Source organism: Helianthus annuus, chromosome 10 (assembly GCF_002127325.2).
Source record: "Helianthus annuus cultivar XRQ/B chromosome 10, HanXRQr2.0-SUNRISE, whole genome shotgun sequence".
Classification (NCBI taxonomy): Eukaryota; Viridiplantae; Streptophyta; class Magnoliopsida; order Asterales; family Asteraceae; genus Helianthus; species Helianthus annuus.
The window spans coordinates 130,015,098-130,030,773 of NC_035442.2; the positions used below are offsets into that span (position 1 = coordinate 130,015,098).

Below are 15,676 nucleotides of genomic sequence, written 5' to 3' on the forward strand. Positions count from 1 at the left end.
CAATAGTCTCCATTTCATCTAACCAAGTCATACAATCAATTGCTCCTTTCTCCCCAGTGAAATCCCGGGGTTTGCAGGAAACAAAGTACTTATAAGTACAAGACTTGGTACGTGGCTCATCATCGAACACTATTCTCTTGGATGGAACACTATGTTGGTTTGAGGAATGTTCGACATCCTCTTTCTTAGGTCCATCCTTCTTCGAGGGTGGCTTGCTATGAGCTTCTGAATGAGTCTTAGGAACAGACTTAGAGTGGGGTACCGAAGAGGTTCTACTATACGTCTCACTAACCTCCTTGAATTGCTCCTTTATAGCTTTAGATACAGCTGTATCAATCAGTGTACGGAGCTCTCCCTTGGTTATATTAACCCTATCATCATCGTTTTCCAGGGAATGACTGTTCACTTCCTCCGACCTCGCCATGTAGCTTTAACTGCTACATAAAAGAAAACAAGGGCAAGGTTTACATATAGAAGCTTATACAGTTCCATTGTTTTAAACGATTTATTAACTATGGTTTATAATACCCATTTTAGTTAATTATCCAGGATAACCCTAATTTATATAATAGCACAAAAGGCCTAGTCACGTAGACAGATTTAATTATTAAACCAGGATTTTATAGAATCAAGGTATTAAGGTTTGAATCAAAGTTCATTACCTTTTCTTGACAGGGAGTTGCAGGCTACCACTGTCTTTAGTCCCAGAGGACGTTAATTATAGCCCGTGGGCACTTCATCCTTAAGGGATGATTATATAAATAAAGGAATTCAGAATAACCCCTTTTTAATAATGACTTATGTGATTTTATCGGATCACACTTTGTCAAGCATATTAACATGCTTTCAGATGTTAACAAGGGTTGAATCTTTTTGAATAGGTTGTACCATCTTGGCCATGTCTGCAATGACATTTAGGCTAGGTTTTACCTTTAAGATTCTTTTAATATTAAACGCAGAGCAATCCTAATTTGAGATGTTAACAAGGATCTGAATCTAATTGAGGAACTACCATTTTGGCCCTGTCTTAGAACGACACTTGAGCAAGGTCTTGTCCTTTTTAGATTTTGCCATTTTATCACAATGGTAGATCTTTATAGAAAAGGAATTATATTATTATAGAAATGGTTGCCCTAAATGGGTCTTCTAAAATGACTTGCCCATGCAAGAGCTAATCATAAAAATAACAAAGGAAACAAAAATATAACGAATTAGGATTAGTCCTATGTTCTTGTCTAGACTCGAGAATGTGCATTTGTGTAACTGAGATTAAACACAAAAGGCTAGTGTTTAATTCACTCAGTGTTGGCTCTGATACCAACCTGTCACACCCCAATTTTCCACGTGTCACCGGTGGGCCCGGTGGGGAGTATCGTGACGTCATTGATATCATCATAGTCAAACAACACAACATATAAAATGCACAACGGAAGCAAAAGATATAGATTTATTTCAACTGAACAAAAATGTAATGTTTAAGTATTACAACACAGTCGAAACAGATCCACAGGCGGATCAAATAAAAAGAAAACTGTTCAACAGACTTTGACATCTAAAGCTTGCGAGACTTGAGTAATGATGCCTGGAGTAGCCAGCCTATTTCGTCTAGCACCTGCACTTAGCCTTTTTGGAAAATACGTCAGTTTGCACTGGTAAATACAACTTAACTGACTCATTTTGAAAAGAGTTTGAAAATTGATTTAAATGCACTTCGGCAAAATATTTTATAACTTGGGACAATTATTCAAAATAATCTTGTATACAGTTTTACTCATTTGTCGTCCATTAGAGCCGGTTTGTAGGGCCGGACTTAAGTTAACTGACACGCCATAGGTATAATGCCCAAGGTCGATTCCTTATAGTGGGATACCAGTTTTTACATAATGCAACTGTCAGGTGTACGCCTACACCCCGTGCTTAGGTCGTGGCCATTTCATGAATGATGCCAAGGATATCCGGGACATGGTCATTTAACCCCCAAGGGCCATACACCAAATAATACATATCAAACAGGTTATGTAAATACATCAATCACAATATGATTTAAATGACTACATACACCCGACCAAGCGGCACTTTTATAGTACCGTATCCCAAGCCCGTATAGGGAAAATAAGTTAAGGGTATTTACCTGAGCAATAGTATAATTCAAATACAGCAAGTGCACGTAGCTTTTACTGGTCTCCTAATCTGGAACGAAGGTTTTAATAACCTATTAGAATCCTAACGGGTCTTTAATTAAGTTTATACTTAGACCGGTTAGTTTTCAAAAGGAAAACACGGTTCAAACGCACGATAAGGCGAAGACCGGTTTAGAATGTGGTTTTGACCCGACAAGCTTGTAAGCTCGTTTATCATGGGTAACTTATACACATTCTGGGTTTTGAGACAAAGACGATATAGTTTGACCCATTTCGGCTAATATATGTAAACTAGTTACATAGACCGATCCGAACGCGAAACATGCGTAACGGGTAACCATAAGAGTCATGAACATGTTCCATAAGTTAATATACCTTAAATATGTTGTGACATCAGTAGGATGTCTTCTATTATGCCCAACACGAATTTAAAACCAATTTATGCCTCGCAGGGGCATTTTGGTCATTTAAAAGGTTATAAAAGGGTTTAAAATATGTTTCTAAGTTTCGGGTCTGATGTAATCAGTAAAAATACTCATTTTACTAAGTTATATCAGTAAGGTATAACTTATATGTGAAATCTATCCTTTATAACCAAACTATGCATCTTAAGGGCATTTTGGTAATTTCACATAAGCCTAAAAGGTCAAAATCGGAAATCTGAGCTTAAGAACTTTGCTTACTGTTAGAATGCAAATATTTACTAAAAATATCAGTAAGCATCAAACCTTATATTTATAAAATGGTTTTAATATATATTATGCGTTAAAAACGCTTAAAAAGGCGATTTGGAGCCATTTCCGGGTTTTCAAAGGAAAGCTGATAATTTTATTATTCCAGAAGGTTCAAAATATTTTACTTATCAAATTATATCAGTAGAAAAAGGTTTGGGGTCATGAGGATTTGTAAAACTCATTTTATAGCCTAAAAGGGTAAAACCGGCAATTCCCGAATCAAGCTTAGAACTCTAAGTTATGCTCAGCCTAAAAATAAATAAAAATCCTTAAAAATCCCAAAATATTATAATACATCAGTGGGTAATAAGTTTGGTATTAAAAATTGAGTTTAGATAGGCTATATGCTAATTATGCGGTTTATATACTTAAAAGCTTCTTAATTACGCTAATGAGCATAACTCTTAATCTAGACCTCAAACTGATGTCAAATTCTAGGGACAAGTTTATAAATCAGTAGTGAAGGTTTCTATTCTTTCACTTTATCAAAAATCATGTTTTAAGGTCAAAAGGGCATAATAGTCAACATTTAAGCATTTAACGGAATCATGTAAATGAATTGGATAACTAATGAACCAAGTTGTATAATCACAGAGGGTTATACTTATAGGTAACTTGGTCCTATTAGAGCTCTAAGGCATTCCTAAATCATGCTCAAACGGGTCAGAACTGAAAGTCAAAGCATAAGTCAAACTATGCGACTTTCGGTCCCGAACCGAGCCTAAACTGAAAATTGTCGAGTTGAACATGTTTAGACATGTTCTTACATTGATTATCAAGTTATATTAATGTCAAAACAGGTTGCATAGCTTCTACATTGCTAATTATGCATTTATTTGAAAATTAGCTTTCTGTTGACTTTTTATAATCAAGTTTGACTCGACAATTGACCTAATTAGAGTGGGAATCAGAGCGTGACCTTTTAAGGGTTTAATGCCCACATAATTACCAACTCATAGGTACTTTCATATTGACAAATTACTGGAACAATTAAGATTAATGATGAAGTCAAACCTTAATTACGACGGTTTGACTAAACGCTTATAAACTAAGCAAAACTGAATTAAAGGAGGTTAAGCATACTTACAATAGTCCTAAGCACAACTAATGGTCACTAGGAAGGATGCTTGAGCTCCAGGAACCTCCAAGAAGAGAGTTGTGAAGTTTACAAGTGAATGAGCAATTGAAGATGACAACCTCATGGCCTTATATAGGTTTCTTGGATCAATTTGATCATGCCAAACAAGTCTAGGGAGGTTATGGGATCATTACAAGTGTCCCTAGGCCTTAATATACCAGCAAACAAGCCCATAGAATCAAAAACAACCATTTTAAGTCGGTTACAAAGCTTTAACAGCCAGCTGTCCTGATTTTCTGCATCTGGTAGTCCCAGGAGGCCCGCTTCAGGATATGTAAGGGTCTCACGCGGGCCGCATGGCCCTTCTGATCCGGTTACAAAGTTTCACTAATTGCAGTTTTGGTCCCTGGTCATTCCAAACTTGATTTTAAGGTGGTTTCTTGCACTATAAACCCCCAAACTTGACTTTTAAGGACCCCAAGTCATAAACCAACTTTGTTTAGTCCCCGGTTATCCATACGTTCACCGAAAAGTCTTAAATTTCAATATTGACGCTTTTAACCCCTCGCATACGAATATTGTCATAACTTTCTCATACTTAATCGAAACCTTGTGAAATTTTTATCACACATTCTTGTGAGTATAATTTATCATTACAAAGCTTCGGGTCCGCTAAAAGATCACTCAGAGGTATACTTTAAACGTGTTGACACATTTAGCCCCTGCAGTTTGTAATTCCTCACCTTCTTTCACAATTAGCTTCGTATGATCCATGATTTATTCGTTTAAGGGTATAAACATCTTGTAGGGTTATTAAAAGATATATTTATCTATTGTTGACATTTTGAGCCCTTATATTCACATACTTCCTCTGTTTGTCAACTTTAGTCCCTCTAATTCAATCCTTTACACGTTTTAAGTTCATGACACGTGTCGATATGATATTGGACACGAATTTTCGAGGTGTTACAATTTTACTTCAACCATAGCTGAATTAATTGCCGTGGAGAAAGACACTACGTTCATTGAGGGTTACATGTCTTCATCTAAAATGATATACAGACGGTGGTGGAGAAAGACCACGATTTTTCTAGGGTTTACTTTGATTCATGGAGCACAACCGAAAGAGTTGTCTCACAAAAGCTGAAGAAAAATCTCAGGTTATCAGCTATACTTTGATTATAAGATATGTTGTAATGTCTTTAGGTTCAAAAATATATTGGGTCTTAATACAAATGTGGGGTTTTAACCAAAAATTATTTTTTTATTCATGGTTTTGTGATGACTTAAATTGTTGTAAATACATTGTTGGTTCTTAATACAAATTGGGGGTTTAACTACCACCTCTACCTTCCATTAAGACCGCCGTGTCTTAACTATAGATGCATTGTATTTTTCTGTTTACTCAGCTATATAAATTATTTTCTTTGTATATTGTTGCTTCAAATCCATCTCAATGCTGTAAAATTGTTTTTTTTTCTCAGTTTCATCTTATAATACTAAGCCCCCATGACAATTGTAGGTTGACTTGAAGATATTTTAGCTGAACTGTTCGTTTCCAGAATTGAGGAATCTGATGTTCGTCGGTTGCTCTTTTATAATAATGATGTACAGGTAAAGCACTATGATCTCTTGAATATTTTTTTGGGTTTTCAATTATTGTATTATCTACCCATTTGCTGGTATAGTTTTCAAAACTAATACCTCTAAACTATACCTGACAGTAACCTATACGAAATCCCAATTTTCTTAGGATTTATTTTCGACAAGGCGATTATACATTACTGAAATAGTATCTATCATAAAGAGTACAATGTTATATGTTCTTTAATTTCATGGGTGGATCACTTGCAACCATTATAGTTGATTAGGCATTTATGTTTCAAACTAGGTGTTGACTATTATACCATTAGATCGAATCGAGTGCATGACAATGGAGGGAAGTTGATTTGTATGCATAAGTCTGATCCATATTGTCACAGTTCATAATTAGAACAGAATTTGTGTGCTCACTCAGATTATCACTAAATTATGTTTTTATTATTACAGGAGATTGTACCAGTCGATGAGGTATTCGAAACGTTGAAATGTACAAAAACGGGATTGACGACTGAAGAAGGGAACAGGAGGCTTGCTGCTTTTGGCCCTAACAAGCTAGAAGAGAAGCATGTAGATACAAAACTATTGATTATTATTAGTTTTATAATAATAATATTATTATTTTTTTTTTATACTGAAGCTCAAATTCTATTGATATTGTTTAAACAGGAAAGTAAGCTTCTCAAGTTCTTAGGGTTCATGTGGAATATATTGTCATGAGTCATGGAAGCCGCTGCAATCATGGCTATCGTCTTGGCGAATGGAGGGGTATCTCTCTTTCTCAAATCGAAAATAATTTGAATGTAAGTAATGGTATCATACGGATCCAAATAAACTCATTGCGAGCCGATTAGATCTTCGTTTTAGAGTTTACATGGGTTGATTTGATTTTCGTTCGTTATCACCTAAGGTTTCTTTATCTTGGATCTGTTATATTTCTGATAATCAAATGTCGTCTACACCAAGGTATGATTCCGTTATTTCTCTATTGTTCAGATTTTGATGCTCATATACTTTATGCGATGAATCTGGACTTGCTTATGAAAACGATGTTCTTCGAGGAGAGGTAATCGCGTTACAGCATCAGATTCTGTTAAGTTTTTTTTTTTTTGTTAAATGTTTGTTTAATATTTAACAATCAGAAGTGTATGCTGAAGATGGAAAACTTAAAGTGCTTCATATCGTTGACTCGACAACCTGGTCAACTTGGTTTCCTAGAATACACTCCTGCTGCTGTTCCAAGTAGCAGCGCTGCCCACTCGAAGCATGATCGGGTTAGCCTGGATACCGTATGCTACTATGGATCCGATAACACCGATTCAGAAACAACACTTCAGTTGAGGTATGCAAAACTGGAAGTGGGTCAAAACAAGACTTGGTCAAAACTAGGAACCAAGGTTGGGTCGATTTGGGTTGACCTAATGCACTTTTTGTTTAAATTTTTTGATTTACTAACAATTACAAAAATATATTTTGATTCGTTTGACCAATTTACCCATTTCTTCGGCTAATAGTTCATTTTACATTCGAAAATTATTTTTTTCGATGATGTATGCCCTCTATCAAACCTATTGCTACGTTTGACCTTTGTTTGACTATTTGACCCGTTTCTTTTTGAGCTAATGTTTCAGCATTTCAATAAAAATATAATTTTGTCGATAGTGCATGCAATTTATCACAACTTATAATTTTTTCAATTAAAAGGAATTTTTTTGTTGACATGCAATTTATCACAACTTTTATTTGTTTGACCTGTTTCCTTTTCATTTTCAGCTAATGGTATTTGTTTTATATTAATATATAACTTTTTTGATGATGTATGCACACTTTATCACAACTTTTCATTCATTTTACCAATTGACCCGTTTCTTTTTTAGCTAATGTTTTTTTGTTTGTTTAGTACAAATAAAACATAAATCAAATCGACCCATTTACATAATATTTTTGTCCTAGATGTAGGCTACCTTGCGGTGACCATTCGAGAAAGAAGGAGACAACGGTGTTGCAAAACAGGGATACCAATTCAAGCAGTTGTGGAAGTAATGAGATGGAACAATGATCATTGGACGTTTTGGGAATTGATGGATTCATGTTGGAAGCTTTGTCAAGAGTTGGATTTCTTTCATTATCATTCTAACATTCTTTTTTGAACCATATGAACCATGTTTGAACAAGGTTTTTGATGGACTATGTTTAGTTTTTGATTTTATCGTTTGTTTAAAAGGGGTTTAGTTAGCGAATTATATTTGGTTCGTGTTTTCAAGATTCACATGGAGTTCAGATTATGTCAAAAAGGGGTGTTTTATGGAAAAAAGTATAACGCGCTTGGGTCGCCCAACACATTATATTTTGTTAAATAAAAGAATAAAGTCTTTAAGCCCATTTTATTTTAAAAGCCCCTTAAACTTAAAAGGCTTCGAAAATTTTAATATATATAGATCAAAATTTGGGGTAGAAGCCTTTATGAAGACATTTTCGTTTGATCAGTTTCTTCTAAGATGGGAACATTTTATTAAGTAATGCAATCTTTGGGTATATATGATTTTTGTTATAGTTTTTGTGTTTATGGTGTAGGCGGCTTATGGGCAACAACCTTGGCGGCGCAAGCGTTCAGCAACTGCACCAACTAGAGAAGCTATTTTCTTTAAAAGGTTGGAAAGTCTTCAACCATGTGATGTATCAGAACTAAGGCTAAGACTGGTGGGTGTGGGCGTTTCGGCCCTTTAATGCCAGGTGCTCCACCCTGGGTCGGCATTTTGGTGGGCGTTGCCTGCTTGACGTGGGGCGCTGGCCTGGGGTGATGTGGCTGACAATGGTTGGCTGGGTGTTGATGACCATTTAGCAAGGTGCCACATGGCACCTCAACGCCGGCCTGGCCACGCCCCTTCCACACCCCAGTTTTTTGGGTGTGGACTGGTGGAGCCCACACCTGCCACGTGTCGAGCAATGCTCCCAACCCAAGCCCCTCCACATCCCGATAATCTAAGGTCAGACAATCACATATATGTTGTTTATAGTTGGAATCTTTTCTTTTTTACCATCTTTTTTATCTTTAATTGTTTTTTTTAGGATTTTTAACTTAATGGAGAATATGTACTTTGTTTTGTTAAAAGAGATAATTTTTTGTAAACATCTTATACAATAGAGGCTATCTGTGTCACTATATATGAGGATACCATACGTACGCTTTAGTTTGTTGAGCAGCAACATTTTGCCAAAAAAAAAAAAAGGAACTTAGCTACATTAGTTTGAGACTGAATACAAACATGTGTAGTTTTGACCTGTTTACTTATATACAAATGGGTATGGTGAAATGGGTACAAAAAGAAGCTTAAAGAGGAATGGGTCGAATGGGTCTAACTGGTTGAAAGTTAATTAAAAGTATATTTTGAGACATGATTTTAATATTTAGTTACTGCTGGGAAAAAGGAAAAATTTAATGAGCATGATGTGATTATTATGATCAATGTTTCTCATTTCGTAGCACAGTCCCAAAAAGTGACCAACACATACATCCAACAAAAACATAAAGTAAGTACTTACGCTTTTACATATATCTATTACACACTTACTTACCAAATTAGACAACAACCATACCCAGTAAAATCCATCGGAGAAGAGGGGTCTGGGTGTGGGATGTAACATGTTAATTAAAATTCAACCCGTGTAATACATGGGTCTATAACATATTACATGTAATAGGCAATTATTGTTTATAAATGATTTTTATTGCATTATTATTGATACCTAACAAGTAGTACATGTTTTAGGTTGGTTTTAGCTATTAAGCGAGGAAATTGAAGAGGAGCCAGACTCATACTAAAAGCAACAAGAGGCATATGCTCCTTATGTTGGTTCATTACCGCATGATAAAATGGTCATTATCGTTATGCATACGGCGATGAGGCATGATTTGCATGTGAGTGTGGTTGAAGCAGCTATTCAAGAGTTTTTACTAATTTTTTTATTTGTTATTAATATATTTTCTTTCATATCAATTGTTTACAATAGGTTTAGTGTTATTGGATTGTATGATATGATTCAAGTTGAACATATTTCGTTATATTTTAGTACGATACTTCATTTTATTTTAATCTTTAAATTCAGATTGCCATAATAAGTTCATGCGTACAGTTCGTTTACGATAAGTAACATAAAACTTTATTAATAACTTTGTTTTGATGGTTATGTTGGTAGTTGGTGAACATAATGACTGACTTTTGTTATGCTTTATTGACGTAGACGGTTGTAATCGTATAATACAAGTTAGTTTATTATATGTTTAATGTTGTTAATGTTTTATCGGCATTTTTTTTGTTTAGACATTCACGGTCTTTATGATCATGCGTACAGATTCTTTATGATCAACAACGTATTTTGTTTTTAAAAGTAACAAACATATCATTTTTCAACACTGCGAAATTCGCGGGTAGTATCACTAGTTGTTGGAATATATTTCAGCCCCCAGTAGAAAAAAAAATACAAGCGAATAAAATAAATTAAAATTTTCAATCGGATCTCTCTTCACAATATTCATTGTCATCAGTCTCTTTGTTCTTTAATAGTACAAGAACTGACACCAAAATATGGCGTTTTATGTAAAACTTAACAAACCCATAGGTTTGATTTTTTTGCCTGCTCGTCTGTTGAAGTTGCTTTTTTGTGGCTGTTTGGGGACATAGATCTATGAAGTGTGGGTGAGTTTTTCGCTTTTTCTTCATGTTGATCTTCATCTTTATCATCATCCCACTCTTCATTGTCATTGATCTCTTGTCCTCATCCAAGCCTTCTTCAAGAACAAAAAATACAAAATGCCATATAACTGGCATTAGTATTTTTTTCTTGAAATTTTGTCCATCTCATGCAGCAAAATCTTTTTGAGTTACTCGCCTTCGCTAACAATTCATTCAGTGAAACTTGACAAATAACAATACTGAATATCCAAGAAAGCATATTAGCCATCTTTGATTTTTTTTTTTTTTTTTTTTTTTGCATTTTACAGTGAGTGGTATTTAGTAGTATTGGCGTTTGTTTTTTTTTTTTTTTTTTTTGTTTGGTCAAAATGGAAGTTGCTGAGATGTATCATTTTATAGGATCTCTTTTTGGCGCCTAAGTTAGGCGGTGCGTTATTATAATAAAGTATACGTCTTTTCAGTTACTGTTTGTAATTATTGTTTTTGACAGGCTTTATCTCTGAAGTCTGTAACACGTCCCATCTTTCAAGTTTGGCGTTTTAGATTCTAATATAATAAATTTCCCAATATTCAGTTTTTCTGATTTGAAGTTACTGTTTCTAGTTATATTTTTAAGGTTTGTTTTTTTATTTTTTTTATTTTTTTAGGTTTTTTATAATAGTTTTTTCAAACTAATTTTGTTATAGTTTTGGAGTTTTTTTGGGGGGGGGGGGGGGGGGGCGTTTAACGGGATGAAATCGTTTAAAGAAGCATTTTGGCTGTTTTGGCGATTTTATTATATATGGCGTTTTTATTATACTACAACCAACTCAAAAGAAAATAAAAAAAGAATACATAAAAAAAGTTTTTTTTTTATAATACTTGTCCAAATTAATTTTATGATATTTTGATAAACGTCAAAGGTGTAAGACATTTGCCTTTTTGGCGTTTTATTAGATATGGCGTTGTTAATTAAATAACAGTCAACTGAAAAAGAAAATTAAACAAAAAAATATTTGATCTTCAAATCTTCACTGTCACCAGTCTGTTTCTTCTTTTGAAGCATCTTCACTGGCTGTTTGACTTTCGTATGGAATCAGCCCCTTTTTCTATATTTTTTGTCCATCTCATGCAGCAAAATGTTATTGAGTTCACACTCTTTCAGCCAAAATGTTATCTTTTTTGGCGTTTTACCGGGAAAAAGAACGCCCCAAAATAAACCATATTAAAACTGTAAATTTGATCATGCTAAAATCAATAAAGTGTTGTTGTATGGTGTTGGATAACTTTGTTAATCCTCAGTTAAGAAAGATAACTGACAATGTTGTCCACACCTTACAGCTACATTTTATTGACAGCAATATATTTGATTTTTAGGTTTTCTGGCGTTTATCAGTCGAATCGAATGGTATATATTAAATTTAGCGTTTGGGGTTTTTGTTTGTGTTTTTTAATTGAAGGTATGAGTTGTTGTATATATAGGATTTTTTGGCGGTTTTTTTAGGCGGGATTTTACTATAATTAAGTTTGGCGTTTTATATCTAATGGCGTTTTTTAGCAGAATGTTATGTGATTTTTGTTTGGCGCTTTATTTTCATGAGATGGCGTTTTGTTTGGAGTAGTCAAAAGACGCTTTTACCCTTATTGAAGCGCGTCCACGGAATAAAATTGATGTTATTTACGAAAATGCCACCGCGCCAATCTAGTCCATAGATTGTTTTGATCGGACGATTGATAAGCGTTCTCACCGTTCTTATGTGCAGGGGTACGATTGTCATTGTCCACGTCCCGCTAAATAATGGCGTTATGATTTCGTTCCAAAAAAAAAAAAAAAATTAATAGAAATGGCGTTTTCATCGTGTTATGCTAGTTTAACATGTCGTTTTTTAAAAAGTATTTTTTTACAAATGGTGTTTATCTTTGAATGGCGTTCTATTGATATCCAACAGATATGGCGTTTTTGCGTTTTTTACTTGTTTTAATTTAGTTTTTAACCCTTTTTAATGCTCTTTATGTTTAAATGGTTACTATTTATTAATTATTCTAATCATGGCGTTTTCATTGATTTGCATAAATATTATCGAAAATCATACAATGAAACATGTAGATGCAATAATCTAAAAAGCAAAACTCATTATTCAACATTAAAATTATACAATCCATGGCATTTTAAACTAATCTACATAATATTCCATCCTTTGTGCTATTCTCTTGTTCGCTGTTTTATACATTTCACGTATTTTCCCCCCTAAAGCCAAGAATTTTGTTACAGATTTTGTCAATCATGTTCTGATTTCATTTTCACTATGAAGGAGGATTTTTACAATGTATTTTGCCCTCAGTTCATTTAGTTTCCTCTGCTGTAGTTGATTTGGGGCATCTTCTTTTGCCAAACCACTTCTCCAATCAGCTATATCCCCCATGTATGTTTCCATATGCCTCATTGTGAAAACCCCACAATCGACCACGTTAGACGTTGTCCACTAATCCATCTTTTGTCTGACAATCTCCGCCTTGGTCATCATCTTATGCTTTGGGTGTTTTTTAAGACGCAAGTAGTTTGCAAAAGCACAATGATGCAGTTTCACATTTTTTTGCATATATTAGTTTGGCGTTTTGTCAACATAGTTCCTATATCCAAACTTTTTAAGATACTTACCAACCTTCCCACCCATCCATCATACTTGTTTTTAATGTTGAGGTCATCCCGGTTACCGCTGTTATCCAATACACCAACTCTTTCGTGTTTTATGTTGAAGCAGACAACATAGAAATGTCTTGCCCATATAATTGGCACGAAGACCAGTTCATAATCTTTGATGGTTTTATCTTCTGGTCTCCTTTGAAACGGGCATTTTTCAGAACAGTTTCCATGTTTCTGTTGAATTCTTTGTATCGTAAATTTACTTTCGTTTTTTTGTCATATGTCGGAGTATTCTGTAATATTGAGTACCACATTTTAAACAACAAATCAATGTCCTAATATAATTTCATCAATTAAATATAGCAAAAGAGTTACCAGCATTAATTCTGTGCAAAATAACCTTGAGGGTGATTCTGGAGCCTTGTATCTTTCTTCATAGTTCAGGATATGTGCCCAACATAGAATAATTGAGACGTGTGAATGAAATCCTGGTTTTATGCTCTCACAAATCACCCTCATGAGAAACTTTTCTCCCATCTTGAACACCTCAGTCCTAAAAAAAACATCATTTGGCATTTTAGTTATACAAACTCATTCTATTATAATACATGGCGTTTTGAGCGTTTTTACATGCATATTCAAGTAAACGTGATAAATGGAAAGTTTGACGTCTTATTTTGAGAGAAGTGTACATACTCGTATTCCCCGCATCCAGTGAAGATGTATGTGGCAACGTTATTTTCATGGTTCGTCCTTGGTTCATGTATAACCACTTGCCTCCTTACATAAGGTGACAAACATGCCCTACTCAATTTCTTATCTCTCTTCTCCTTTTCACCCACGGTCTTTTTTTTTATATTTTCATCTTCTTCATCATCTTTATCAGCTTTTTCATCACCAGGCAGCTCTTTAGGGTTTAAATTGTATTTTCTTGCATCAACTTTGTGATGTCTGGAGTTTTGTCCTCATCACCCTTCTCCTGCACATCTGACCTGTTTGGCATTTTTGGTTGTGATGTGTTGATGGCGTTTTCATTTTGGGGTTTATTAGGTGTCTCTTCCTTGTCAAAAGTTTCTTAGAGGTTTTTCCCAACTGTAGATGGTGGCTCCTCATATGGCGTTTTATCAAACACTGCACCTTGTTGGTCAACACTTTTGTTTACCATCTCCCCTTCAGTTTTTTTTAGTTCAGTGATGAACGCCTAACTGTATTGTGTTTCTGTTGGGGGGATGTTTGGTATCTTATCAAATACAGGCATTTTTGGGGTCTCTTCAGCAGGTTGCAAACGTTTTTTTATTGCTTTAATTGCTTCATCCACCATCTTTGAATAATCTAGACCTTCTTTTATATCAATCATTTGTTTTAGATCTTGTCCAGGCAGCTCCAAAACCTCAGCAATATTCTTTTTAATTATTTTTCCCCATTGTATCTGGAAATGTGATATTCAAGTGTCTTGAAATCACAACTCCATCTCTCAATATCGTTTTCGTTTATATCTTCATCTGATAATATAGTATTCCCATCATCATATATTGGGGCTGTTGTAGCAGTTGAGGGTTCGGCGTTTTGTTCTCTAGCCATATTCCTTTCTTTTTCTACTCTCGTATCCCCTTCTCCTTCTCCTTGTCCATCCCCTTCTCCTTCCCCTTCTGCTTCACCTTCCTTTTCTCCTTTTCCTTCTCCTTCCCCTTTTCCTTCTCCTTCTCCTTCTCCTTCATTTTCAAATTAATTGGCGTTTTCATCAACTGTTTCCACTTCAATGGCGTTTTCTATTCCAAGCATCTCCTTCTCCCCTTCTTCTTCATTTTCACCTCCTCCTTCTCCTTCTCCTTCATTTTCAACTTCATTGGCGTTTTCATCAACTGTTTCCATTTCAATGGCGTTTTCTATTCCAGCCATCTCCTTCTCCCCTTCTTCTTCATTTTCACCTCCTAATACCACCTCATTTTCAACCTCAGTTTCATATTTACCTTGTTCTCTTTCAGCTGGCACTTCCTTGGCGTTTTCATCAACAAACTTTGAGATGGTCTCTAATTTAATGTGTACCAGGAGGCTATTTGGGTATTCAGTCTTTGATGTTTTGACAATGTGCTCATTTTATTGTAACAGTCTTCTAATTCTTTGTATGCCTGTCCAATTTATTAGCCATTTCCTGTTAAATTAAAAAAAGGATTTTATTAATCATGGCGTTTTGTGGTTTTTATTAAATTTATTATTTGAACAACATGCCTCTTCAGTTTCATTGTTTTGTTCTTCTTCATCAACAAAAATGTTGTCATACTATGTTACTCCTCTGACAAGAGCATGGTTCCCTGATGCAGAAACTTCAAACATCATTTCCCGGCTTTCTCTATCCACATTCACCATCCTTTGAAGTGAAGCCTCTTCATCCTCATTATCTTCATTCTCATTCTCATTTTCATCATTGATGTGCATGGCGTTTTGCACATTAGGGTGGAGCCCAGCATAATCATAATGATCATCATAATCAAAACCATCATCATCATCAAACTCATCATCATCCTTATCAGCATGGTCGTCAACATTGTCAACATCATCTTCATCTTCATTCTCAACATCATCTTCATCTTCATTCTCAACATCATCACATCAGCTTCATCATCAACAACAACAACCTGCATTTTTCTTGTTATTTTGGGTGTGCCTTTCTTAGCCTTTTTAACCGTTTTCCTTTTTACTTCATTGCGAACAAGGCGTTCTGCCATTGCACCCTCAAACAACTCAAGAGTATCTGTTGTAACCCACTCAATTGGGTATCCTTCTTTTCTGTCCCATTTTGCAAGCAT

At 34.9% G+C, this 15,676-nt stretch overlaps 1 protein-coding gene and 1 long non-coding RNA gene across 2 annotated transcripts; one reads left to right on the forward strand and one right to left on the reverse strand.

The window, feature by feature from the left end:
* Positions 1-4,928: 4,928 nt before the first annotated feature.
* On the forward strand, positions 4,929-9,574 carry LOC110885122. The gene is made up of 9 exons (XR_002561879.2): positions 4,929-5,113; positions 5,476-5,567; positions 5,845-6,122; positions 6,222-6,355; positions 6,549-6,618; positions 6,710-6,894; positions 7,512-7,662; positions 8,127-8,539; positions 9,323-9,574. It is a non-coding gene; the product is annotated as an uncharacterized LOC110885122 (long non-coding RNA).
* A 5,020-nt stretch (positions 9,575-14,594) lies between these two features.
* LOC110881724 (tumor rejection antigen P815A-like) lies at positions 14,595-15,676 on the reverse strand. The gene is made up of 3 exons (XM_022129897.1): positions 15,535-15,676; positions 15,159-15,433; positions 14,595-14,939 (listed from the first exon to the last, which is right to left on the reverse strand). The coding sequence occupies exons 1-3, from the start codon at positions 15,674-15,676 to the stop codon at positions 14,595-14,597; spliced, it is 762 nt and encodes a 253-aa protein (XP_021985589.1).